Genomic DNA, 25,983 nt, shown 5'->3' on the forward strand with positions numbered 1-25,983 from the left:
CCAAAATTTTCATGGGAGGGTAAGAGGATTTGACGAATATAATTGTGGGGTCATGGCATGAATAACGTGAAAATCCTGTCGCGTACGTCGTCAAACCGTTTCCACTAGACACGTGCGGCACATACCCGTTTGCCACGGGCCGCGGTGTATGGGTATGCGCCACAGGTGATTGACAGCTTATATCTACTTGGGAACGGCGAGAACAGACATTGGTAACTTAAATGCGAGAGCGTTAAGAAAAACCAACATCGCCAGCGTTGACCCGACAAATGGAAAGAAGGAAAATTAGTATCCCAGCAGGAATCGAACCCAAGCATTCTGCGTGGCAATCAGGTATTCTACCACAGAGCCACGGCAGGTCTACAAAATGGTTTGGAAAAACAGCCTACGCAGGCGTAATATCGGTGCAACGTCAAATGTGGTTGTGGTGCTTGGTATCTAAGTTTACAAGAAAGCAATAAACACTACATGATACTCCTACGATACAGGCGTCATATCATATTAACGTCTGTGGTTCCAGTGTTTTCTCCGCTGTTATAGCAGTCTAATAAACATTACATTTGTATTCCTATAATTCAGCAAGCTATATTGAAGCATTGTTCGACCCCGGAAGAATACGTTAACGAAAGTTACGTATGATATTCACATCATCGCACCGTAAAGTGCACTTAGTCCACGACGCAGTGTCCTCTTCATTTCTTACGAGGCTGGGCGATGGCGTCATGCTGACCGAGGATGATGCCAGATTGATTAACAACCGCTTTGTAGACTAGGCTACGTAGGCCACATACGCCCAGGTAGTCTACGAATACGACAGGCTGGCGCCATCCACTGATGTTGGTCTACCAGTCTCCACGGTTTATACATCACCAACGTTAAGGGTGACTTCGGGTTCCGACATGTCGCCGGCTCTATCGACAGAAAACTTGACAAAATGACCGAGGCACCCACGAATTCCAACAGCTGTACTATACCTCATACTTCACTACAAAGGACCCCTAGTCACCGCGATCTCTAACGCATCCTATAACAAGTCATGACCAGCTGCTGGTGCTCACTGATCACGGTGATGATGACCTTGTTCAAGAACTGTCAAGAACTTCTTCCACACATGGACACGGGTTCGTGAAACGTGCGTGCGTTATCCATCATATGGGACAAGTATAGACACTATATATCAGCTTACCGCTTCTGGTGTTGGTAATACCCACATTGCCGTTGGCAGCGTTACCCAAGCGCAAACAACTGGTTATATAACGCATATGCGGCTCTTGAACATATATATGTGCGTATGAAATTTAAACAGATCTTTAGCGTCATTTTGTAACTTGGCGCTCAGTAAAAAAAATTACGCCACAGTCACCTTCCCGCCGCATGCTTTGCATAACACCGACTCCCACGGTACGTGGGATCTGCCGATTTTTTTTTTAGAAGGAGTAGACTCAGACCAATTAAAGGCATTTACCTATAGCTTCAAAAATATAAAAAGAGAGAGAAAGGTAGAATCAAGAAAATAAATAGGCAAAGAACGAAAGAAGCAAAAAAGTAAGTGGAAATAAAGGGTTCGTGATAGGCATACTGTGAAAGCTACAAATAGCGCCTCATATGTCGCTCACCGAGGTCCTAACCAAACAATGAAACACGCAGTCACGCACTCATGCAGGCACGCACATGGCTTACAACGGTAATAAACCGCAGTGAGAACACAACTACTTCAAATTTTGTTGTCATGGTACCAGGCACCTTGGTGTGGTTTCCTCTTAACGACGAAGCTGTTCAAGCTAGCCGTAATGTTTGTGTGCGGCCTATCAGAAAACTATCATCATCATGAACGGGTATGTGACACAGAGTTTGGGCAGATCCCACTACTCATCGCTACGGCGTGGCCTGTAATAACCCTGAGAACGAGTACAGAGAGAGAGAGAGAGAAAGAAAGAAAGAAAGAAAGAAAGAAAGAAAGAAAGAAAGAAAGAACACGTTGCCGAAAAAATTCTTCACGAGGCGGGATTCGAACCCGCGTACCCTCGATTCGAAGGCGAGCGTCCTAACCACTCGGCAATCCAGGCATGCTAGCAGAGCATGGCATAGCCTTCTATAGTATAGCGTAGCAAAAGGGTGGCAAAGCGAAGTGAACGTGAGGAGGGGAGATGTGATCGTTGACTACTCACCACTTGTTCACTAAGAGAGAGAGAGAGAAAGCTATACAGAAAAAGAGAGAAAGGAAAATAGAGATAAATAATGGGAATAAATACAGAAAAAGATGGAAAGACTAGGCACGACTAACGTGAAGCTGCCATACAAGGGAACGGGAAAGGCAACGGCGGCTGCGAGGAGAACCCGAAGCGATGGAAGCCCTACGCCAACGACGACGTGCCCGTAGATTTATGAGAGGTGCGAACGCTCGGTTCTGGAGTTTGGCCACCCATGTCGTGACTAATCTAGCTAAAGCCAAGCAACAACCTAGAAGCAACCAGATTAGACTTCAGAATCGTCCAGTTTAGCTGTTTCAAGCATTGCGCGACTTAGTGTGAGCTTCGCCAAGTTTTTTTATACTACTGTTACGTGACACTATAGTATCGTAACAGTGTTTTTTGCAGAATCACAGGGACTTAATGTGTCCCAAAGGACTTGTCCCAGCGACACATTACCTTTTGCGATCGAGCTTGCACTATGAGAATGACAGCTGTTTGCTCTGAAATTTCTCAGCTTACATTTGCTAAGTTTTCCGCCTTTCTTAATTTTTGCTGGATTGTTGAATGAGCGTAAAACATGCATCACAATTTGTTAACACGAGGAAAAATCTAGTGCAGCGAACGTCTTGAAGGAACGTGTGACACAAAAAACCTTCACTCAGTTCATTTCATCTATACTAGTTGTTTCAAGACGCACGCACACACACAGGCATGTTAAAACTGCAATAAGCCACTTTGAGAACACAATTACACAAAAATTTTGCATCTAGTTTCTATTGTACCAAGTACATTCATGTGGCAATTAAAAACTGCAAGTGCAAGTGACTGGTTTCACAGCATGATTAAGTCGTAACAAAGCACGCTCGTTTAACGACTTCCGTTCAATCGCTCGCAAGGAAGGTAGCCCATGTGCGATGTCCAAATCTATAACAAGCGCTTCTACCAGGCACGGCTAGCCACCACTTTTCTGTTTTTATCTATCACACGACCTGATAGTTTACAAGAATCAGTCAATTTTCCGAGATGGTCTGCGCCTAATAGGCCGCATGGTAGTGGTCGGTTATTTCAGGACATTTTCTTAGTTGCTTTCGAAATACGTTTCGTGTTCCACGAAATCCGTCGTCACTTGGTCTAAATATTGTAATTACTGGGAGAGGACAGCTTCTTTACTAGCTATTACTGGCTAATGGTTGTAAAAAAAGCACGAGCTTTAGGACGAGTTCATCACGAGGAAAGCACTAGTTTTATCAGATATGATAAAAACACCTATTTATGCTGATAAGTCTATAGTGGAAGTAATTGAGAGTATGTGCGCACCTGATGTAGCTCTATAACAACGGCTAATGGCTAGCGATCTGGATTAGGACGACATTATTTCTCGTCTTTTGATTACCATGCGAGTGTGCTACTGCCAGTCATTATGGCTGAGAGCGTACGCCGCTTAATGATGCATTAGTAGTCTTGCAAGAGAAAGCGCTATATCTTATCTAGAATAACTATCGTATCACTATGAGGCATACACATATGGAAGTTCGACTCTACCTTTGCTGCAATCAAGCCGTATTGATAAGTACCCGAATGAAATCCGCAACACCGGAAACTTAAAAGACATTCAAAACTACATTTAGAGAGCTTTACCACTGTCCTGGCATCATTACCCCGTACGTGTATGCATTTTTGCACGAATTCATCCGATACAAAACCGGTTACCATTGTTTACCCATAGGCTTGAGCGATGTATTTCTGTCCCAACGTGTAATTTATGGTTCAGCAATACGACGCTGAACCTTATCTCTGTCATCTACCTGCAACAGAGTGACTCGACACTGCAATTCTCCTTTGCTTAAGCTGATTTTTTGAGCGATTATACATTTCGTTGTTGGCTAATGTATGCCGATCTGACAAGCGGTGCATCACAGAGAGCGAAGTTGCACAAGCGATTTCTCATACATTTCGGATGCACTAAGGGTCTGTTTGCTACATGATTCGCTGCTGTGCTCTTGCACGCTCGTAGCTGGCTGTCGCAAAACACTTCCACATTTTACTACGCAGTCGCCGCAAAGAATGATTGATAAATTGATAGATCAATCGAGTCATCACTCAATCAATTTCTTTCTTCTGTTTCATCAAACAGACAGCGGAGCGGCACATAAAAAGCTGCCATTCTGCAGCTTGAGGAGCCTGCTCTTCACAGCAGCTTATATATTACAGCCGAGAGCTACGTCATAAAGATAAACGCCTAACTAAAGGAACATCGGTAAATTACATGTAACAGCACAGTGCGAATGTGCACGTATGGTAAAATTATGCACTCGAGGTAACAGACTTCAAGTGCAACTTGCTTGAAGCGCAGGACATCAAACCAAAATCGATAGGTTATACCAGTCATGCTCGCATCTGAACGCAGTGATAGCGTTGCGTCGCTGTATGAATCCGGCGCTGCTTTCACAGCCGCAGCTACCAAACTAGCCTCTATTGTGGAGCCCTTAAAACATTGATGTGACAATGAAAAAATACAGAAGAGTAGCTTTAAAGAAACGCGCAAGTAAATTGCGTCCTATTCGACTAAAGTATACGAAGGACACTTTACTTTTGTAATAATTGACAAATGCGTTTCAGAGTAACCATTCCTTATCGAAACATGCCCGTTGTACACTCATATCATCAATAATAATAACGAACTCGAACATTTACCCAAACTCGCCTAGGCTGAACACCTGCAAATGTGATAAGTTTGTGCGAGAACTTGTTAGTGGACTCACAATGAAGTTTTGACTGTGCATCGTTTTCTCTTTCTCTCTCTTCTTTTAGATAGGTACGGTACGGTACGATAAACTTTAATGACGTCCTGAAAAACGCAGTGATGGCTGCGCAGTGGGCCGCTCCCACGTCGAGACCATGAATTTTTAATAATAGCCCCGAAGATGTTAGCCTGGCTTGTCACCTGGCTTGTTTCTCCAGGTGTCGCTTTTCTGGTTAAACTCCCTGCCTTCTGCCTTTCTGTTTTCACCCTTTCTTCCCGGCACGTCAATTTTCAAAATTCGCCGCCTGTTTGTCAGTAAACTGTACTTGTCAATTTTGTCCTTTTCTACCTATCAGCTCAGCCTGCTTGCGAGGACAACCGTGACTAAGGAAAGCCAGCTGTAACCACAACACTTGTCTTGACCCTCTCTGCCGTGTGTGCGCAGGTGAAAGGTCCAGAGGCGGTGCGGTTCCCGAACGTGCGCTACGCAGACGGCACGCAGGCTGCCGTGCTGGGTCTTCGCTTCCGCGTCGAGGCGCGCCACTTCAGCGACAGCGACGGGCTGCGGCTCAAGTGCACGGCCACGCAGTCGCGCGTGGTCGCCCTCAGCTCCGAGGAGACCGTCCAGGGGGCCCACCAGCGGTCATCGGGTTTCCGATTTGCCTCAGACCGGGCCACTTCCTCGCGTGAGTAGAGTTGGATCAAGCGCACGGAAGTACACTTTTAATCAGGTGACGGATGAAGTGTATAGCAAGGAAACAGACTAAAGAAGGTCTCACGGCGTGGCTGTCTGATAATTCCGCAGTGATCAGTCCCAAACTCAGACATATATTCAAAATGCAAGAAAGATACACCGTGACAACATCTGAGTTATGCCATTTTTTTTTTTTGTACTGAAACGAGTCGATAATTATGGCCAAGTCCTCTGGCTCGTGGTTAATCATACCTTCGTTTTGGAACGTTAAACCCCAGATTATTATTATTATTATTATTATTATTATTATTATTATTATTATTATTATTATTATTATTATTATTATTATTATTATTATTATTATTATTATTATTGTTGTTATTATTATTATTATTATTATTATTATTATTATTATTATTATTATTATTATTATTATTATTATTATTATTATTATTATGATTATTATTATTATCATAAGTCCTATGGCTCTGGAATTAAACAGTACGAGGTGCTAATTGTTAAAAAACGGTGGGTGCGCGTCTGTGTGGTCCCGAATTTCAAATAGAGATATGAACGAAAAAAATGAAAGAGAGATCGTCCTGTCGAAATACAGTGGAAGAAAAGCTTTGCTGCCTACAATACGGTGCTTCGAGATCTTGATTGTTAATTAAGTAGTAACACTCCGCGATCTTTAAAATGTAAGGCTTACACTCTCTTGTCACGGCGTCATCTGGTATGATCAAAAAGGATAATCGAGGTTAGCTACTTCCCGCTCCAACTCATGGCGACAGGGCTCAAAGTGGCCAAGCGTCATGCTTTTCAGCAATGGTTAAGCTCTGGGACGTGACTTCTAAATAAACGTTTTGATATCTACATCACTTCAGGACCGAGAAAAATCGCGACCGATGAAACAGGTTACGTCAATCGCCATCCGTTTCTCGCTGTTCTAAGTGCACCCTTTCTGCCGGTTCCTTCTTTTTCGCAGTTGACTGCGGCCACATCGCAAGACTCTTCTGCTGGTGGTGGATCCTGAAGACTCTTTGCTCTGCACTCTAGTCAGATGGCACAGTGGCTGATAGACTGGACACTATCGCACCTAGAGGCAAGCGAAAAGTTCAGGATTACAAAAGCGATGAAAGCAGCCACAATATGACGACAGAGTGGCATCAGATCAAGACGACGGCGCTAGCTGTCGGGCTGGGCCAACAAAAAGCGACTGGAGCCTCAGAAACGCCGGCCCGACAAAACGTTTATCGCCTAAAGCTTGAATTGGGAAAAGTCTTGATTTAAATCAAAATCTTGGATTGGCTAAATCTCGAATTCGACGTGCGCTAAGCAGAACGCCGTGAAAGGTGCCTCCGCCTGCCTCACACTATTACCCGTTCGCATTGGTACTGCGTACGAACCACAGACAAAGCCTGCGCAAGCGACGAACGTCGCTACAAGCAAAAGAGTTACGGTGCAATTGAAACGAGAATATATGAGAAAACTAGGGGTATACGTGACCTACGATTTACAACTAATATCATATGTCTGGAAAACCAGCAAGTTACTGAATGCGCCACGTATTTTTATCTCTGAAATTCGATTATATAGTTGCACCTGGGTAGTGCGAAACCTCTCATGACTTATCACTTATAATCTTGCCTTTGTTTTAGATTCCAAGTTTTAGTACTGCATACGTTGCGTCTGTAACGGCGGTGCGTACGTAAGAACGCCGTGTTTCGCAAAATGCGCGTGAGCCAGAATTTCTGCGCACGCGCTATATGCGAGACCTGGCGTTATTACGTCATGGACGCAACACTATTACGTCATGGATGCCATCATGGACGCAATGTGCGCACTATTGAAACTCGCTACTTAACGCACGCGCTGACGTGAGTAAATGACGACGGACGCAGTAACGACACCGTCATCAAGCGTAGTGTTGTCGCTGTCCTGTACCCAGTTTCTGAGTGTGCAATGTATTTCGTTCGTCAAAGACGCACCAACAAACCCGGTTCTCGGCTCTATCGAAATTCCCCTGCTTAGTAATTGGGAATGCAGTTTCGCAACTAATTTCCCGTAAATGAAGAAGCCGCGTAGGGGTTGCTCCTTCCGCTTGACAGCTTGGTCGTTGGCGCTGAAATTCATTTAACGCTGTTAGTGCAATTCCGAGCTGCATTTCGTTTAATGTTGTGCTTTCATATAAACACACCGGCATCGTTCAGGATTACGCCTTACTCAAGCGAGTAGGGACAGAAAAGAAATTTATATTAGCGTAAGAAATGGTAGTGCCGTATGTTTTCTTTACAACAAAACAAGGTGCACGCTGCATTTCATGTAGCACGAAAGTCGAAGTAGGAGCCGACGAATAGAAACGCAAGGCTGAATAAACAGGAGAAGGTGCCTCAGATAAGCTGGCCGATGTTTCGATAGGGGGACCTGTCTCTGCCAAAGGTGCCTTGTCATCCTTGGCATGTTAGATTTAAGCAGGTTAGTTGTTGATGTCGTGTACATGCCGTGTTATATCGATGTGTTTTTCGCAACACTGCATCTAAACGCAGTATTGCCCGACACGCACAGCGAGATGCTAAGTTTCTAAATGCAGACTGATCGGTTTATCTGGAAGAGTGGTGTATAACTGCCTTTGTTATTTGCTACGCGTTCTGTGGATAGAACGGCAAAAGCTAAGTCCTCCAAGTTTGTTTTGGTCCTTCTTATCTCACACTCAACGTCTGTTCATAGTTGCTTTTGTTTTTCATGATAAACTCTTCAGCCATGTTTATTTCTGATCCTTAACTGCTGTAAGTTACAGTTGAAAAGCAACAAAGCACCCGAAACTGAAAGTAAAACTGCTGTTTACATGATCTTACAACTGGACACTTGCAGCGGAAAAGTGCCGCTGTGAGCGAGTAACATGGCACGCGAAGATGTGCTCAGGTAACTTCCTCTGGTCACCAACCCTTACTCAACTATATCGGATACCTGCTTTCCCAAGAAATACAGTTAAAGCTTGAACATCTCAAGTCTTGTTCAACGAACCGGTCTTCCAGATGCACCGATCACTGGCTGTCATGGTAACAAAGTGACTCAGCGAATTTTTTTCATTATTATTACTATTAAAGCCCCACAAGTTCTTCAGAAGCTACTCACGTGCAGAAATTATATTGGCATGTCGCGTACAATTCATTTCTCTGTGGCTAAATATCAGCCTGAAGGTGTTGCGAGACGTGGGCATTCCCTCTGAAGTTTCTTGGACGCTGAGTTTGAGACAACTTTATTAAGTATCCTGCAAAATGGTGACCTTGGTCTAGGCCGAGCCCGGGGCAGTAGGAAAGACCCTGTTTCTCGGTAGCTTCCCGGGCTTGCTGGATCGCCCAACGTTGGTTGTGGAGATCTGAGCTAGTCAGTGTGGTTCTCCACCACGCCCTTAGTTCATCCGGGAGGACGGTAATTCTCTTCTGAACTATTTCGCAATGCTCTAGGGGGGCTCCTCTATAATTACATGATTTACATTTGGCCTCAGAGTAAAATTTCGAAGCATGCGGTTCAGCACAAAACTTGCTCGAGCAGGCGAAGGTGTCCTTCACGGTTCCCGTTCAATTTAACGTCTCTAATGAATGTAAGACAGCGGTGAACGCTTAATCCCTATACATCGCACACGACGAAGAAACGTGTGTCACTGTGCTCCGGAATTGAAGTGCGATAACGAGACCGGCCACGTCATCAAGCGTCGTGTCTGCTTCGTGAGCGATGGAACTCAAGCCGAACTCTTTGAAAATAGTCAAGCCAAGACGAGGAGAGGTGGCACAAAGCTGCATCCGACCACCGCGATGCGCTCTGAATGCGACGGCAATCGTGAGTGACCCGGTGCCTCTTCGTGTTGGTGTCGTGCGCGCGAGAAAATCGTCATACGGCGGCACCGCAGAACATGCGGCACGCTGAAGGTGGGGTGAGAAGAGCCAATGTCGTTTCGCGGGGCAGTGTTGCGCATGATCAGATGATGAGCGAAGCTAGTTACTTTTTGTATCTTTATTTTTTTATCGTTGTCTAATGCCCCTTTTAGTTCCCTTTTACGAGAGTTATCGTAGTAGTCATTCTTGTTTGAAAAGCCACCTCTTGAATGTAATATAATGTCGGAATAATGAATGTACAGCACTGTAGTTTCTTGGTTTAATAACTTGATCTATGAGGAGATGTGAAGGAGATAGCACAAGATTATTGCGTTGAAACAAGCGCAACATGAGGAATTGAGTTGCTGCCAGATTGTTTATATGACAGGACATTATTCGCAAGCACAGCACAAGGTGTAACTGCATGCGGCTCTTATCGACTGTCGTGCAAAGCCTCGTTGCATTCTACCAAGTTATCGAAAAGAACACTGGAAAAGGCGACGACCGACGCATCTAACATGTCGGGGCAGTCATTGCTGCGCTGCTCAAGTCCCCCCGTGAGTACGTATCTATAGGTTTGTCACGAACGATGAAAGACTTAATTATTAACGTTTCACAAGCCGTGGTATCTTAGAGGCTAAGCTGTTCAACTGCTAAGATCGAGGATGCGAATTCGATTCCCGGTCACGGCGGCTGCATCTTGATTGGAGCAAAATGCGAAAACGTCCACGTAGTTTGATAGGGCGCACGTTAAAGAACCGCAGGTGGTTAATCCAAAAAAGGCGGAAGTTAAGGAGACGATGGAGGCTTGAAGAGATGAAAAATTCGTGAACAGGGCGTGTAGCTGCAGCCGACGTTTCGACAAGCGGACTCTTCTTCAAGGCTGCAACTGCTTACCTTAGCACGCGTATTACTACGTACACGCGCAAAGTTAGCCAGTTGCAGCTTTGAAGAAGAAAGGTTCGCTTGTCGAAACGCCGCCTCCAGCGACAACTTCTGTTCACGAATTTTTCCATCGCAGATTGGTAAGTTATTTCGAAGCGTCCCACTACTGCGTGTTTCTAAATTATATGGTTTTAGCACGTATGACTCCCGAAATTAATAATTATTAACGTTTAAGCGTCGGCTCACTAGTTCGGCTAGTTAGCGGAAAGTCGATAGCTCTGCCCCGCGACGAACTGATCGCGTGGTCGACGACTGGCCTTCTCCACAGCCCCCATTTATGGCTCGCTACTCAGTGAGCGTGGCAGTCTTGAACGGACACTGCGGACTGCTGCGTCTCACCTCTTCTCACACAGCGCCCGGAGCTGCTCAACACCAGCGGGGACAACAAGCGAGGACACTCAAAGGACAGATAAATCCACGTGGTCCTCCTTTCCTTGGCTCCCTCGTGTCCTTCGTGGATCTCGCACCTCCCTTCACCATCGTCCCGCAACTTTTTGTGGCGCACATAAATGTGCAAGCGCGGTTGAACACTCTTCCTTCCCTCCACGCAACCTGAGTGTGCGCGCTGAACTGTGGGAAGAAGATGAAGAGGAGAAAAAAAACATACACACAAGCACACGCCTGTTTCGACTTCGAGGTTTCAACTCTCTGTGTAGTGAAAATGTTTCCAGCTCGCAACTCCCAGTGGATACTTTCTTCCCTCGTTTTTATTTATTTTTTTCTGCGCGCGATACAAAAAAAAGTGCTGCTGCTGTTGCTGATGCTTGTATTGCTGTAAATATATATACATAAGCTATATATATATTATTAAAAATGACAAACCTCCATCTGCCTTCACTTTATTTCTTTTTGTGTGTGTAGATACGCTAAGTCTCAGAGGGCGAAAGTAAACATTTATTTTAAACATCCGCGTCAAAGAGTTCTTTCGTGGCCAAAGGTGGGTGGCTCCTTTGGTCCAAAAACCGTTGGGCATCGGTGCGCCTTGGGCTTTGCTGACCAGCTTACGCTAATCCTCAAGGTTTGAGGCGACGAGCAAAGCGCCTCACGACTATTCAAGGTCCTTTTCTGCTTCGCTCCCGATTTATGCGGCGTCTGCTTGGTTATTGGCGAAGTCGCAGATAACTTGTTTTATTTGGTTGGCAAAAAGTTTTATTGAGTGTTATGCAGTTTGATGACCCGGGCTCAGGTCTCTCATGTCGGGGCCCCCAGGCCTTGCTACGTCGCCGCTTCGCGGGCCTGCTGCACGGCCCAGATTTGGTCGGCGAGCTCTGAGCTGAGCAGGGCATCGGCCCACCTCGCCGAGAGAACATCGGGCCTTTAGTATTTGGCTCACATTACCGCAGCATGGGTTTGAGTGTAGCAGGTTCTATACCGTAGACCTTGCAGGTGCTGTTGTGATAGACCTCAAGGTACAATTTACGATAAGCGAACACCCCGTTCTTCTTCTTTTCTTTTTTTTTTTTTTAGTGGGGCTCATGCACATGTTCTTACTAACACGAGGGTAGCGCTAAAGACGTGGACAAAGGTGACGGCACGAGAAAGCAACGTGATGGACTATGCGCTATGCTTACATGTGTATTTACCTTGGTCTGTGTTTCTTGCGCAGCTGCGGTTTTGATGTGAATATAACGAGCTAGCCGACGCTTTCACGTTATTGCACGCTTTAAACGCACCTGAGGTTCAGTTGCGTGTAGGCAAGGTTGCCAAGTTGCCACCAGTAAAGGCATTGTGGTACGTCGATATGCGCGGAACATGTGTTCTTCAACTGACATCAAAATTTCATCCCTTGTTTTGTCTGAGAAGACATGCAAACTTCGTGCTGTGCATGAGTCAAAAGAATAAGATAAATGCGTGGCGATCGCCAGAGACGTTGTAGTTTTAATAGGCACGGGAATTAGGCTCACATTTCCCGCTGCGTAAGTGGCGACTAATCCGAGGTTATCGACAGGAGAGCAAAACAAAAAAAAAACTATTCGAAATACAACAAGCACAGTTGGCATAGTAATAAGTCATGGCATTTGAGGGCTTCGCGACCTTGCGATAGAAGCCCTAAAGCTTAGCTTTTTTTATTATTAGCGAACAGAATGCTTTTTCAGCTCGAACGTCACTTGCCTAAACTATCATGCTACCTTCCGTCGTAACAGCACATTTAAGCAAACGCCAGAAATTCTGTTCAATAGATCATGCCGTCGGGTCGAAGAATGGGACACCGTGCAGCAGTTTTGCTGTCTTAAAAATGTCTGAATTGGTCGGCCGATCACTCACACACTTGATCAATTAACCAAGTCTTAAGAAGCAATTAAAAAGCAAGTTTGACTGAGCTCAGGCTAATGAACAAATGGAGAAACTAATAGGTAAATCGATCAAATTAGCACACTTAAAAATGAAAGTTGCACAGAAACCGGGTGCATGAAAACCATTTGGTTTAAGACATGCGCTCTAACATTTGGGCTATAATGTTTGCTAACGTAAAACAGTACCCATGGCGTCTAAATTCTTCTCGGTAACAATAACACCGTTTTTTACGTTGCGTAGTCAATAGTGTAGCCTGTTAAGCGACCGTTAAAATGTTGGCGCAACTTCGTGCGTCTAGTCTGCGGTCAGCGCCTCAACCAACTCTGAAGGAAAAGAATTATTAGACTGGTCATCATAAACTAAATGCAAGAGGCTACAGCAACGGCCGCGATCGAAGCGAGAAAAAGATGAGTACTTCGTTCGAAAACAATTTCGCCACAAACAACGAAACAAAGTGAAAAAAAAAATGAACACGAAGTGCAAGCGAGTCGACTGTGCCCATAAGTGAAGGACACGTGAGGCAATCATTAAACTTCGGGCGATTTATGCGCGATGCTTTTCCAGTCAATACGCTTTTTCGAACGCAATACCGATACCGCAGACTATGCGCCTCTCTTAAGTGAGCGCTACAGAAGTCATTACGTTTTCCTGTCGTCCGAGCATTATTCTGCGATCGGTGTGTAGTTGAACAACGGTCATCTTCATATGAAATGCGTGTTTTTATTTTTATTTTTGTCCTTGCGACGCGCTAAGAGTGCAACGCACCCCGAACGGTGTCGACATCGATCGCAGTATCGGACCCTCGCAGTGCTATATGCATGAGGCCATCATACGCTCTCGGCTACACGTGCTCGAGTTTTTGTCTCGTTAAACGATATTTCTCATAGAGTGTCGCAGCGCAGCCGAAAACTAACCGATATAGAACGAGAACAAGAATGCAAATCAGCTATGCGAAAAACGAAAGAAAAAAAAGAAATAGTCCGACTGGACTGGTGGAAAGGAAAGGAAGAGAGGAAGGTTAGAATAGGGCGAGGAGAATAGAAAAAGTGCCTCAATTTGGACAAATACCCCGAACCGCGACGAACACGTAACAAAATTTGAAATTCGAATCACAAGCACGGAACGGCGACTGATCTCCGCGCCGTAGGGGCGTATATTCATGACCACGGACACGGCTGGCGGCGGAACCGTTCCAGTATATGGCGGCGACGGTCGTGTACGGAAAGCCCGCAGTCTGCGGCATGCATTGGGCCTTGTGTACCTACGCGGCTCGACAGCGGCATACATGACGCGCATTAATACGCTCCCATCTGCATAACGAGGTCGATTTTTAATTCCCTAAAACGGACCGCCGCACCCCCGTCGGCGCATATTTTGCAGTTTGAGAGCAGCGCGCGTGTCTGTTGGTGATGGGCGCGGAGGCACATCGAAGCTTTGCCGAGCCTTTTCCCTCCTTCTATTTCTCTGAAAATTGTTCTGCTCGCTCTCTCTTTCGTTATTTTTTCTTTTTTTTCTGTCTGTTTTTAAGCGCCACCGGGCGCCATCGCTGTTAGGGTTGTGCGGAAGCCGTCGCGAAGAGTAGCGGCTATTAATCAACTTTGAGTTTCGGGTCGCCAGCTCTGGTACCTTAATTAATTGATCAAATCGGCCCCGAAAGGATAGTCCGGCGCTGTGCGCTGGCGCCATTCTCGCAACGAGCTCAAAAAGCGCTCTGTCACACCAGGGAAAACATTCGCCTCTCCAGGTTGCAACACACATTTCGAGTGCGTGACCCACATAGGTGAGGCAGCGGCGAAATGAAAACATAAAGCAAAGTGTTTTACGACGCACTTCATATTATGTTTTCAGTTAGCTTAGCCATCTACAACTGTACCTTGACTGTAGGTGGCGAGTCGTTCTCAATGTTCCGCGTACTTATTAATTACACCTCGCACACTTCTGTGCACGATATGATAGTCGCCTAGTTAGGTCAGATTATAGATAGTGTGACTGTCCCAAAAGAGTATTAGGCCCAAGCTTCATCCGGAACGAGGACGAACTTCGCGTAATCTGCAGCCAAGCTTTCTGAAAAGCCCGTATGGGTCTATGTTACAGTTTCGTGTTACACTCAGAGGGATGGTAAACATTTCTTATTCGGGTGGCGCGCCAGACGATCCATGATGGCGGATCGAAAGAGTGTCGAATTGTCGACTGCGTGTCCGTGTCGTATCACGTCTGGCTTTTTCTCATACTTCTCCTAGCACGTCGAGTCTATTCTTACATTTCAGAGTTTATTCTCATCGGCTGCGAAACGCCGCTGCCTTTTACAAAGCAGCTGACTTCAGGAAACATTATGGGACACCTTGAAACCTACGAAAGAAGGGTTTCGGTGTCTGATTGAAGGCGAAGAAATTTTCAACGCTTGCCATGTAATTCGCTGTAGCGTGAAGACGCGCAGTGTTGACGCTGTTATGATTCAAGGACTGTTTCCCGGGGTCCCACGCTACACGGAAACCTCGTGAATTGGAGGTTATTTATGACGGAAGCAGTCGCATGAAGGCACGTTCTCGACCTTTCTTGCTGTATACGTTACAAACATTGCAGGTTCCCATGTGCCCGCACCGTGCGCACCCTCACACTCCGCGTTGATATGGATGCCTATAGTGTGCACAACCAGAAGTGCGTGTATACGTGCGTGTTAAGGCGAAAGCCTTAGATGCCGCATCAAACGCAAAATGTGACTGCTGGCGTTGCCGGTGTCAACACGATTGATGCAGAAAATTATCATCATGCGATGACGTCACAGATCGCCGGTATTTCTGACGCAGAAAAGAAAAGAAGAAGAAGGAAACGCGGGGAATCGGCCGGATCGGCACCCGATGAAAGCTATGCTGCAAGATTAGCCACGGTTAGCGGTCTCATCATTACGGCAGCCCGTCGCAGATATATGGACCGTTTTCTTTTTTTTTTTCTTAGGTGCTACACCATTGACAGCGCTTTCGACAGTCAATACAGTTGTTGTGGTCGCGGTGATAAATGAGGGAAGAAAATGCAAGGCAGGTGTATCATTGGGGACTACGCATGCGCAGATGTGGCCTACCTCAAACGACGTGTTAACTGCAGGTGTCGCCCGTGCACTGCCACCGACGCTCCAGCGTTCTAGACAAGCGTGTTGACCTCTATACAGAAAGCCCCCTTTGAGCGTAGCGTATGCTCCTTGTATGCTCCTTGAAAGTTTTCCATTTGCGCGGCATGGTGTCTTTCTTGCCGCGACACTCGTCGTCTTCTCTGGTTTGCCGCATGCGCTTGGCATTTCGCGCACGATCTTGAGGAGCCATTTGAGCCCCATGCGTCTCTTTCCTATTCTCCTTTTCGCGACACTTTAGTGGACCAGTGGTGAGTAGTGGGGTTTGCCCAATTTCTGTGGCACATACCTTTTTGACGGCGGACAATTTATTCATTTTTAGCAGCGGTGGTGGGTAGCGTGGCTGGTCCAATTTTTGTGGCTACGGCTTTTCTGTCTACCGACATCCGTTTCGCCTCTGCGTGTACAGCTTCGTGGTAAAAACTGCTTTCAGGCTATAGCGCGTGGTGCACCAGTATACCACAATCGTGGTTACAAACACGCGTAGGTGCGTGATATTCTCGTAATCAGCGCTCGCGGCTCGTTTGTGCGCTTTGTCGCAGGGAAAGAAATTTCATCTCCGGTGGCTGCAGCTCTATGGCTGCACCGCCAGTGTCTAGATTTTTCATTTCATCGTACCAGAAAGGCGGACCGGAGGGGGCAAAGGCTGGAAAGATGACACTGGCATGGTGACGACGCTATTACGACAAACGTTACTAGACTAGCCTAGTAACGTTGGTAACCTAGTCTAGTAACGTTTATTACGACGGCGTTTATCAATTAAAATAGGCAGACAAAGTAGGAACGAGCTTTCGTTTCTGTACAGGCCTCCGGAGGCTAAGCGCACTCGGGAATGACTAAATGTAATTTGTAGAGCATCTATTTACGAAGCGCGAGCAGAGTTTTAAACCCAGAGCCTCTTTCATGTATTCGGTGATATCGCTGTTCAAAGAATTCCTGTCTGAGATTTTTTTTTTAATTGTGCACCAAAAGCAAAATCCTAAGCAACATATTCTTTAGGAGGCACTGAACATTATTAATGCGAAAGCCTTAGATTCCTCATCAAACTCGAAAATTGACCGTCGGCGGCGTCGGTGTCTCGCGTTGGCGGTGCCAACAGGAGTGATGCACAAAATCATCACGTGATGGCGTCACCGTATGAAGTCATCATAACGTCACAGATCTCCAGAACTTGTGACGTCATGATGACGGAGCAAAATGAGATGTCACGTGATGACGTCATCACATCGCATCGTCGCTTGGTCAGAGGTGGGCCGATCACGGGGGCCGTGCAAAACCAGGTGAGGTGCAGAACGCTAGCAATGCCTCCGATCCTGGAGGCAGTGCAAAATCACGTAAGGTGCAGAAAGTTTTCGGAGTGGGCAGGGGAGTATCAATGCATTGACTGAGAAGAAAAAAAAAGAGGATGGCTTTCACCTTCGAGTCGTCCGAGACGAACGCATAAGGAACCCTGTGAGTGTTTATTACCGTCTAGTGCTACCGTATTCAGCCACGCAGTCAGTCAAGCGCTCTGACAGCACAGGCAAGTGCGTGACAATACATTCAGTCTAATATTCAGAAAGCGGTACAGATGTATGCCGCGTATTCGAGTCGCCATGTGATGCCTGCCCATCCTGCGGACGCCGGTACCTGGCGCAAGAAATGTACACGGCAGGCAGTTCGTCTTTCCCGGCCTCTCACCTTTCACGCCGCCGCAGCGCAGCCTCCACTCTTCATTGCCGGCCGCAAAGGTACAGCTGTCGTTTCATCTACGGCAGCCACTACTGCAGGACGTACGTACCTCTGAAGAGAGCGCCGGGGACCCTATTCGAGATATCCTTGGAAACCTGGCATGTTTTTTTCTTTCAGCTTCTACAAGCAGCACTAAGCCGTAAGTTGTGCTTTCATCTCTTTTTATTCCTCGAAGCATACATCCATTCACACTCAAAAGTATTTTGTGGCCCGGCAGAACAAAAAATGCGTGCTTTAAGGCATTAATCGCAATTAGAATGTCTAGTAATAAAAATTTGAAAAGTCAAGGGGTCTGTAGAATGGAGATGAGCAGTGCACTCTGTAAGCATTACAACTTATTTACGGTGCCTGCGCTTGTTAGCTGCTGTCTTGAAAACAAGACCACTTGTCGAAACGTTGGCTCGAGCGACACCCCGTGTTTAGGAATGTTCATCCCTGTTAGCAACAGTATAAGACAAGTTGTGAAAAACAAAAAGACAGATACGATGAAAACATACCATTATCAAGCACAACTAAGTAAATGCAATCAAAAATCAGACAGAGATATTAAGACAGTACAAAGTTGGAAGACAAATAAGATTATCCCTCGCTTGTCTACCCTGCGTATACGTGAAGTATTAAATGACAGAGGGATGATGCAGAAATAAAGCCAGCGTCGATATCATTTTAAATGCGGGAGTAATGCGTGAGCATAACGCCGGGAAATGGCGCATCGGCGAGGTCAAGCAACTGTGGGCTAGAAGAGTGATTGCCGTGGCACCAGTGGTGGCGCAGGCCTCGTACCTAAATTATTTTTCATAGAAAACGAGAAGCAGCGCGAACCACTGGACAACAGGATATATACGGACTAAGCGTGTCTCAGTTTCCCAGAGTGCCGAGAAAGAAGCCGTCACTTCAGTCTGGACATGTAGTTGAGATACTGGGGAATGGAAGCATCTCACCAGGCGTAAAAAACGCTTTGGAAAATAGCCTAAAGTTTCGGGAAACACCAAAACTTGACCGAGAAGAGCTGCTTAGCTTAGTAAGGAACTCTGCTGCACGAGCGACTGTTGAAGATAGAGACAGGTGTGTTCACACCACTTAGCCCATCTCTGTCCTGTTGTCCTGTGGTTCGCGCTGTTTCTCATAATAGTAATTGTTGAGATTTAACGTCCCAAAACCACAATATGAATATCAGAGACACCCTAGTGAAGGGCTCCGGAAATTTCGACCACCTGGGGTTCTTTAACGCGCACCTAAATCTAAGTACACGGGCCTCAAGCATTTTCGCCTCCATCGAAAATGCGGCCGCCGCAGTCAGGATTCGATCCCCCGACCTGCAGGTCAGCAGTCGAGCGATGTTTATCGTTTTCTATGGTTTTCTATGGACATGTACAGTCGCCAACACGCTTAACACGAACGCTCCCCAGCGTGGCCTGAAATGGTTTGATTGACGCCAGCGCCGCGTAGCTTTAGGTTCTGTTGCCGAGATGTTACCAATACATGCCGACATACTATCCAAACATACCGAGGCATTATCTCGGCAACAGCGCCCAGCGCTATGCGGCTGGCATCAGTCAAACCAGGCCACGCTGCGGAGCGTTCGTGTTAAGCGTGCTGACGGCTGTAAACCAACTGGCTCAAACAAGCACTCTAGAGCAGATTATATTTAGGGGCCGTATCATAGACGGGATACGCACGAGACCAGACCGACGGCAAACCAACAACGTTGTGAAAACGCCCCAAGTTTCCGAACGCGCTTACTTGCGCGCGTGACTTAAGGCATGCGCCTGTGGTAAGCATTTCGAGTCTCGAATTTACATACATACAATAGACCGTCACAGTGTCTCGTGAAGTTACTTAAGAAGCAGCAGTCCCAGCTTCAAGTCAGACACATGAAACAAATTACAAAGGCACACTCATCTAAGCGCCATTGTCAATCGACGTTGAAAGCCCAGTAGAGCGGTGTACAAATAGCATATGACCGAGCTATTATAAAACTATTGCCTAAAGTTGGCCATCCGCTTATCGTTTTAAGTGCGGAGCACTTTAGGGCCCGGCCTGTCGTATGCTGTCGTAGCTCGGCGCAACACAGGCAAACCCACGTATAAAAATAGAAAAAAAAGAAGAAGCGAGCAAGAAATAGAAAGAGAGAGAAAGAAAGAGAGAAAATAGGAAGGAAAATAGAAAGAGCAAGAAAGAGAAAGAAATAGATAAAAAGGGATAAAGAAATAAATAGAAATAAAGAGAAAAAACGTAAAAACAAAAAAAAACAAAGAAAAGGAGGAGGAAAGAAAGGAAAAACCGAACAGAAACAAAGAAGGCTGCCCAGCTCCCTTACGTAGTACAACGACAGAATACTTGAAAACGGGAAAGGCAACGGCGGCTGCGAGGACACCCCGAAACGACGGAAGGCCTATGCCGACGTGCCCGTAGATCGGCGAGAGGTGCGAACGCTTGGTTTCAGCGCGAGTTTCTGTCTCTGCCGTTTGAACATCCGTACAGTGTCTGTCTGTTGTTTAACTCGAACCTCTCTGCGCTGAGAATCAACGTAGAAACAACCTAGCATCACCTAGGTAAGGCCTAGCAACGGCCTAGAAGCAACCTAGAAACAACCTGCATCACCTAGCAGCTGCGAGAAGACCCCGAAGCGGTGGAAGGCCTACGCCAACGACGACGTGCCCGTAGATCTATGAGAAGTGTGAACGTTTGGTTTCGGCGCGAGGTTCTGACTCTGCAGTTTGGACATCCGTACAGTGTCTTTCTGTTGTTTAACTCGAACCTCTCTGCGCTGAGAATCAACGTAGAAACAACCTAGCATCACCTAGGTAAAGCCTAGCAACGGCCTAGAAGCAACCTAGAAACAACCTGCATCACCTAGCAGCTGCGAGAAGACCCGAAGCGGTGGAAGGCCTACGCCAACAACGACGTGCCCGTAGATCTATGAGAAGTGTGAACGTTTGGTTTCGGCGCGAGGTTCTGACTCTGCAGTTTGGACATCCGTACAGTGTCTGTCTGTTGTTTAACTCGAACCTCTCTGCGCTGAGAATCAACGTAGAAACAACCTAGCATCACCTAGGTAAAGCCTAGCAACGGCCTAGAAGCAACCTAGAAACAACCTGCATCACCTAGCAGCTGCGAGAAGACCCCGAAGCGGTGGAAGGCCTACGCCAACAACGACGTGCCCGTAGATCTATGAGAAGTGTGAACGTTTGGTTTCGGCGCGAGGTTCTGACTCTGCAGTTTGGACATCCGTACAGTGTCTGTCTGTTGTTTAACTCGAACCTCTCTGCGCTGAGAATCAACGTAGAAACAACCTAGCATCACCTAGGTAAAGCCTAGCAACGGCCTAGAAGCAACCTAGAAACAACCTGCATCACCTAGCAGCTGCGAGAAGACCCCGAAGCGGTGGAAGGCCTACGCCAACAACGACGTGCCCGTAGATCTATGAGAAGTGTGAACGTTTGGTTTCGGCGCGAGGTTCTGACTCTGCAGTTTGGACATCCGTACAGTGTCTGTCTGTTGTTTAACTCGAACCTCTCTGCGCTGAGAATCAACGTAGAAACAACCTAGCATCACCTAGCTAAAGCCTAGCAACGACCTAGAAACAACCTAGAAACAATCTGCATCCCCTAGCTAAGGCCTAGAAGCAACCACATTAGTCTTCAGAATCGTGCAGTTTCGCTGTTTCAAGCCTTGTGCGGCTAAGTGAAAGCTTCGCCTTTTTTTTTTTTTGTCTTTTCATATCTTCTTTCCGCGCGTGGCATCGATAATTTACTGGGAGCCTGTCGGACTGCGTCAATGTCGCTGCGCGCAAGAGCCTAGTCACGTGGTAATTTTTAAAGTATCGCACACTTTCTCAACAGTACGGGGAACCTAAAACTACAATAACTAGAGTGATGGGAATAAATTATTTGCCAACTAAGTAATAGGCTCTGTAGCTATACCATTGATCATTCGGCATTTATTTATTTATTTAATATATCTCAAAGGCCCCCCAACAGAGGGCTTTACATGAGGGTGTGGGCAAACAATGTAGGGTTAATAAAACAATGATTCTATGGCATTTCGAAAGTTGTCCGTGTTGGAATGATGGATGACACTTGGGGGAAGATCGTTCCAGTTCCTGGCTGCTTGGGCGAAAAAGGAGTGATGGTGGGCTGTGGTGCAAGCAGGGGGTGGGTAGACGGCCTTGAGGTGACTTGTGCGGGCTGAAGTAATTTTTTAAATTTAAAGGAGTAATTTTACGGTTGGCTAGTTAATTATTCTTCACTACTTATCTAAGTTCAATACATTTAATCAAGAAGATAATGAACGGAACCAACTTGGTTGACACTCTACAAGTGACATTATTAATGACATTCTACAGTTGAAGGAGAAGGCCTTAATTTTATTCCAATCTTTCGAACGCGAAAAATATATGCGCGCTCTCTTAATCTGTTGAACGTCAGTAATATCAGCGATAAAAGAAGCGAGCCAGGTGAGTGGATGCGCTAATGTTGCAAGTTCAATCTTTACGCGCGAGAGATTCGCCTTTGTTATAACAATGACAAAGTGGCAATTTAGGATAACAGTGCGCCCGCAGAATCTCGAGACGGCAACTCAGGGAAAGAGTAAGCGGGAGCAACATAGTAGCTATAGCATGTGCGGAGAATGATAACATTGCACGTTTGTGTAGGAGGGAAAGATGTCACACAATAGAAACAACAAAACGCACCCAATTGGATACTTTCGTAAAAAAAAAACACCCCCCTGGGCGATTATTTCTCCACTCGAAAAGACTTTAAACTGACAGTCTAATGAGACAGGCAACTGAAGCGAACTCGTTCTAGCAAGCACGGAATAGAAACTAAACAAAGGCACATGCGTACGCGAGAGACCTTACACAGAGCCATAAGTCTTACGCAACCCTCCACTTGCGGTTCGTACTCGCTTTATCACGACTTACGCGAAGCAATGCGAGAAAACGGAAGCGAAAGAAGGCAAAGAGGTAAGATGTGCATAGGACGATGAAAAAGCGAGCGCGAGTCATTTATACGGCAGAACGGCGCACGTAATGCCAATCCTCCCGAAGGAAGATCTCCTCCCAAAACCGTGCCTCGAAGCGCACGAGGGAAACGCCACTTTCGGTGAAAAAGAGAGAGAAGTAAATCTCTAACCGCAAGAATGACACAACGGCGGGTGTGTGTAATACGTATTATCCACCGCAAGGTGGCAAGCGGCAAATATTTGCGCGGAGGCGGCAGTGGCCTATCTCTTCGTGTCGAGGCCGTGTAGGAGGAAAGTGGTGACGGAAGGGGCACGGAGGACGAGCAACGACTGGATGCGGAGAGCGTAGCGGGAGATTGGGGGGGGGGGGGGGGGGCGAGAGGAGGTGAGAGGGAATTAGCGTAACGCTGTGAGAACGGTACTGTGGGCGATGAGGACGAGAGTGCCGGTGACGCTAAGAAATGTCGAAGTCGGGGCTGGAAAGGCAAAGTGTTCTCCGCTCTCTCACTACTGCGCGGACAGGCGGGCGCGAGGGCGTACCGCGTGCGCGCGCGCGCGCTCTGGCACCGCGTGTCTGGGAGCCCGTCAAATCAGCGCCGCTAACAAGGACACATCGCCGCCGCGAGCCCTCGCCCCGCGAGACCTGCGCCGGCTGCGGACAAAAGGCAAACGACAGACAGCGCCGCCGCATCAATATCAATGGGGCATCACTACGACCCGGCGTGGCGATGCACGCGTATTGCACTGGGCCCGTACCGCACGCGCGTATAGTACGCGTGGCGGAGTAGTAGTGGCGTGCGTGGGGAAAGCGAGGGGAGCGCCAGCTTTTATCTGGTGCACGCAGACCCTTCTGCTTCCCTATTCTTCACCAGCGTGTCCGATCAGCCAGGTATTATTTGAGGAAGCGCGGCCGCCTGCACGTCATGAAATACGACGCTTGCTCCTTCAAGGCGGGAATTGAGAAGAGATGTGACTTCAAGTTGTGTATCGTGTTGGGCTTGCGGGCCCGTAAGAGCGGTCATTCCGTGACCTAAACGCCGATACAGTGGCCCGCTGTGTCTAAGAGTGAAAGCGCAACGAAGCAATAGGGATCGACAGGAGAATAGTGTGAATGAGTTTGTGATAGGTGCTTCCGAACTGCGAAAGACAACTCCGGCGTTTTGTTTTGTTTCATCCAACTTCTCTACCACGCGTTTAACTTTATCGTTGATAGATGCGGAGAGACAGAAAGAGAGTACGAATATCTCAAGTCACAGTACCAGCGGAATGATGTGGGGCGATAAATTTTCGCACCATTTGAGACATATGAAGTGAATCTGAAAGAAGCATTGCTAAACTTCCGCCCTCTTTTCAAGTAAACTGCGTGAAAAAGTAAGGAGAACAGTGAACCTTTCAACTCCAAAACTTACCAGCGTTATTTAAAGAACTGCCAAGTTACTTCACTGGTCACACACTACGGGTCTACATTTCAGCCACTCGCTACTGGAATCCATTCTCTAGCACGAACAAATTCTTCGAGAACGAAAATGTTAGGCTCTCGTTAAACTATAAAAAAGCTCCAACGGCAACCTGCAGACTAGTGGTAGAGAATCTACGCAACAAATCACACGAGAAAGCTTTCGCGGACGACAGGGGAAAGCCAGGTCAATCTGCACGTGTTGCCAGCAACCAGAGTGATTCGGCTCTGCACACTAGGCATGCAAATCGATGGCCAGTCGCTCCTGTTTACGAGAGAAGCCGGCCCTTTTGAAAAGGCGTCGTCTTCCTTCCGAAAAGAACTCTTTTCGGCAAAGAAGACCGAAAGCGGGAGAGAGGGGGTGGGAGGAGGCGCCGAAAACTGAAGTTCATGGGGAGCCCCTTAGCGGCCCGCCTCGCGTCTTAGTTGACGGGACGCTCCGGCTGCGGCCTGGAAGAAGAAAGAGCACGCGTTGTCTGTTTTGGGAGACCGCCGCCCGGGCGTCTCTGCGGGCCAGCGAGGCAAAGCCGTATTTATGAATCGCCGAATCAGCGCTGATCAAAACAAACGGCACCCGCGGGACAGCGTTCACACGCCGGCGTAGCCTGCCCGTCCCGTCCCTTAACCAAGAGAAGCGCCGATTTTTTTAAAGAGAGAAAGACGGCTGGCGAGGAATACGCGAAGAGCGCTCGCGAACCGAAGTCACTAGAAGCTCGGCTGCGAGCGCGGCGAGTGAATCATGGTTCTCTAGCTCGCACTCACTATGCGGCCGCAGGCCGTGGTATATAAGAAAGCTTTAAAAAAACTGGCTGAGAATGAAACAGTGAGAGCGCGTGTCAGGCAACGCGCAGCCTGGCATGTTCCTGTCAACACCGCTCCTTTCCTCGAGCCATGTATTTGCTACCCGTACTCTCTTTAACCTCATTGTTATTCATGTTTGCACGTTCCTTTCTTCTATACCTTTCAATTTTTTTTATTCGCTACGATTTCGTTTTTCTCCCTTTATCTTTCACTCTGTAGCTTAACCGATCATAGGATGTGTAACCGCCGCTGAACAAGCACGTAGGATCAGACACGGACACGGCTTAACGTTGCGATATGTCCCGCATTTTCAGTAAATTTTTTAAGGTGAAAGCCTTAAATGCCTCAACAAACACACACAAACCACACAAATGATGCAAAAATCATCATCACGTGATGATATCACCATACGACGTCATCATGATGTCACAGATCGCCAAAATCTGTGCCGTCATCATGACGTCACCATTTTTGGCGTGACATCACGTCTCCTTACGTCACATGACGCCGTCATCAAATGACATCGCAGCTTGGTCAAAAGTGGGCAGATCACGGAGGCAGTTGAAAACCAGGTGAGGTGCCTCCGATCCTGGAGGCTATGCAAAACCACGCTAGGTGCACAGAGCTGAGAAGAAAAAGAAGATAGCTTTCGCCTTCGAGTCGTTTTAGGTGAATGCATAAAGGACTCCGTGAATTTTTTACACCACACATTGAAAGTTCTATATTTGTTTGGACGACGATGAATCTCGTGTATATGCGTCCAAATGCGTGGATGTTATGGCACTTCATCATAATGCGGGCGAAAGATACATGTATGCCACATTTGAAACCTTAATCTAACACTAGCAAAACACCGTGGCAATAACTAACCGACTCAGTGCTGTTCATCATCGTTTCTTGAATATCCTTTAGCTCTTCGTACGTTACATATGATCACTCTGGTGGGATAGGACTGAGTGTTGGTTTTAACGCGATAGCGTTATGCAGCCCACGCCACGAAAAATCCGATGTCAACGAACACCTTGGCCTCTCCATTTCTTTATGCTGCACATTAAAAAATGAATAAATTAATGGCAAAGCCAAAATAAGTATGCTAATAAAACTAAAATGAGACAAATAAAGATAATCGTTATCGAAACGGTGAGCTCCGCGACTTCTC

The 25,983-nt window shown here is 46.8% G+C and overlaps 1 protein-coding gene across 1 annotated transcript in view; it reads left to right on the forward strand.

The window, feature by feature from the left end:
• LOC119387966 (uncharacterized) overlaps nucleotides 1–8,247 on the forward strand; it is a 225,162-nt gene extending 216,915 nt beyond the window's left edge. Inside the window, exons 7-8 of the mRNA XM_037655558.2 lie at nucleotides 5,381–5,621; nucleotides 6,615–8,247. Coding sequence (XP_037511486.1) covers nucleotides 5,381–5,621; nucleotides 6,615–6,685 — 312 coding nt within the window. The 3' untranslated portion in view covers nucleotides 6,686–8,247. The remainder of the gene's footprint in view (nucleotides 1–5,380; nucleotides 5,622–6,614) is intronic.
• Nucleotides 8,248–25,983: the final 17,736 nt, after the last annotated feature.

The sequence above is a fragment of the Rhipicephalus sanguineus genome, chromosome 3 (genome assembly GCF_013339695.2).
Source record: "Rhipicephalus sanguineus isolate Rsan-2018 chromosome 3, BIME_Rsan_1.4, whole genome shotgun sequence".
Lineage (NCBI taxonomy): Eukaryota > Metazoa > Arthropoda > Arachnida > Ixodida > Ixodidae > Rhipicephalus > Rhipicephalus sanguineus.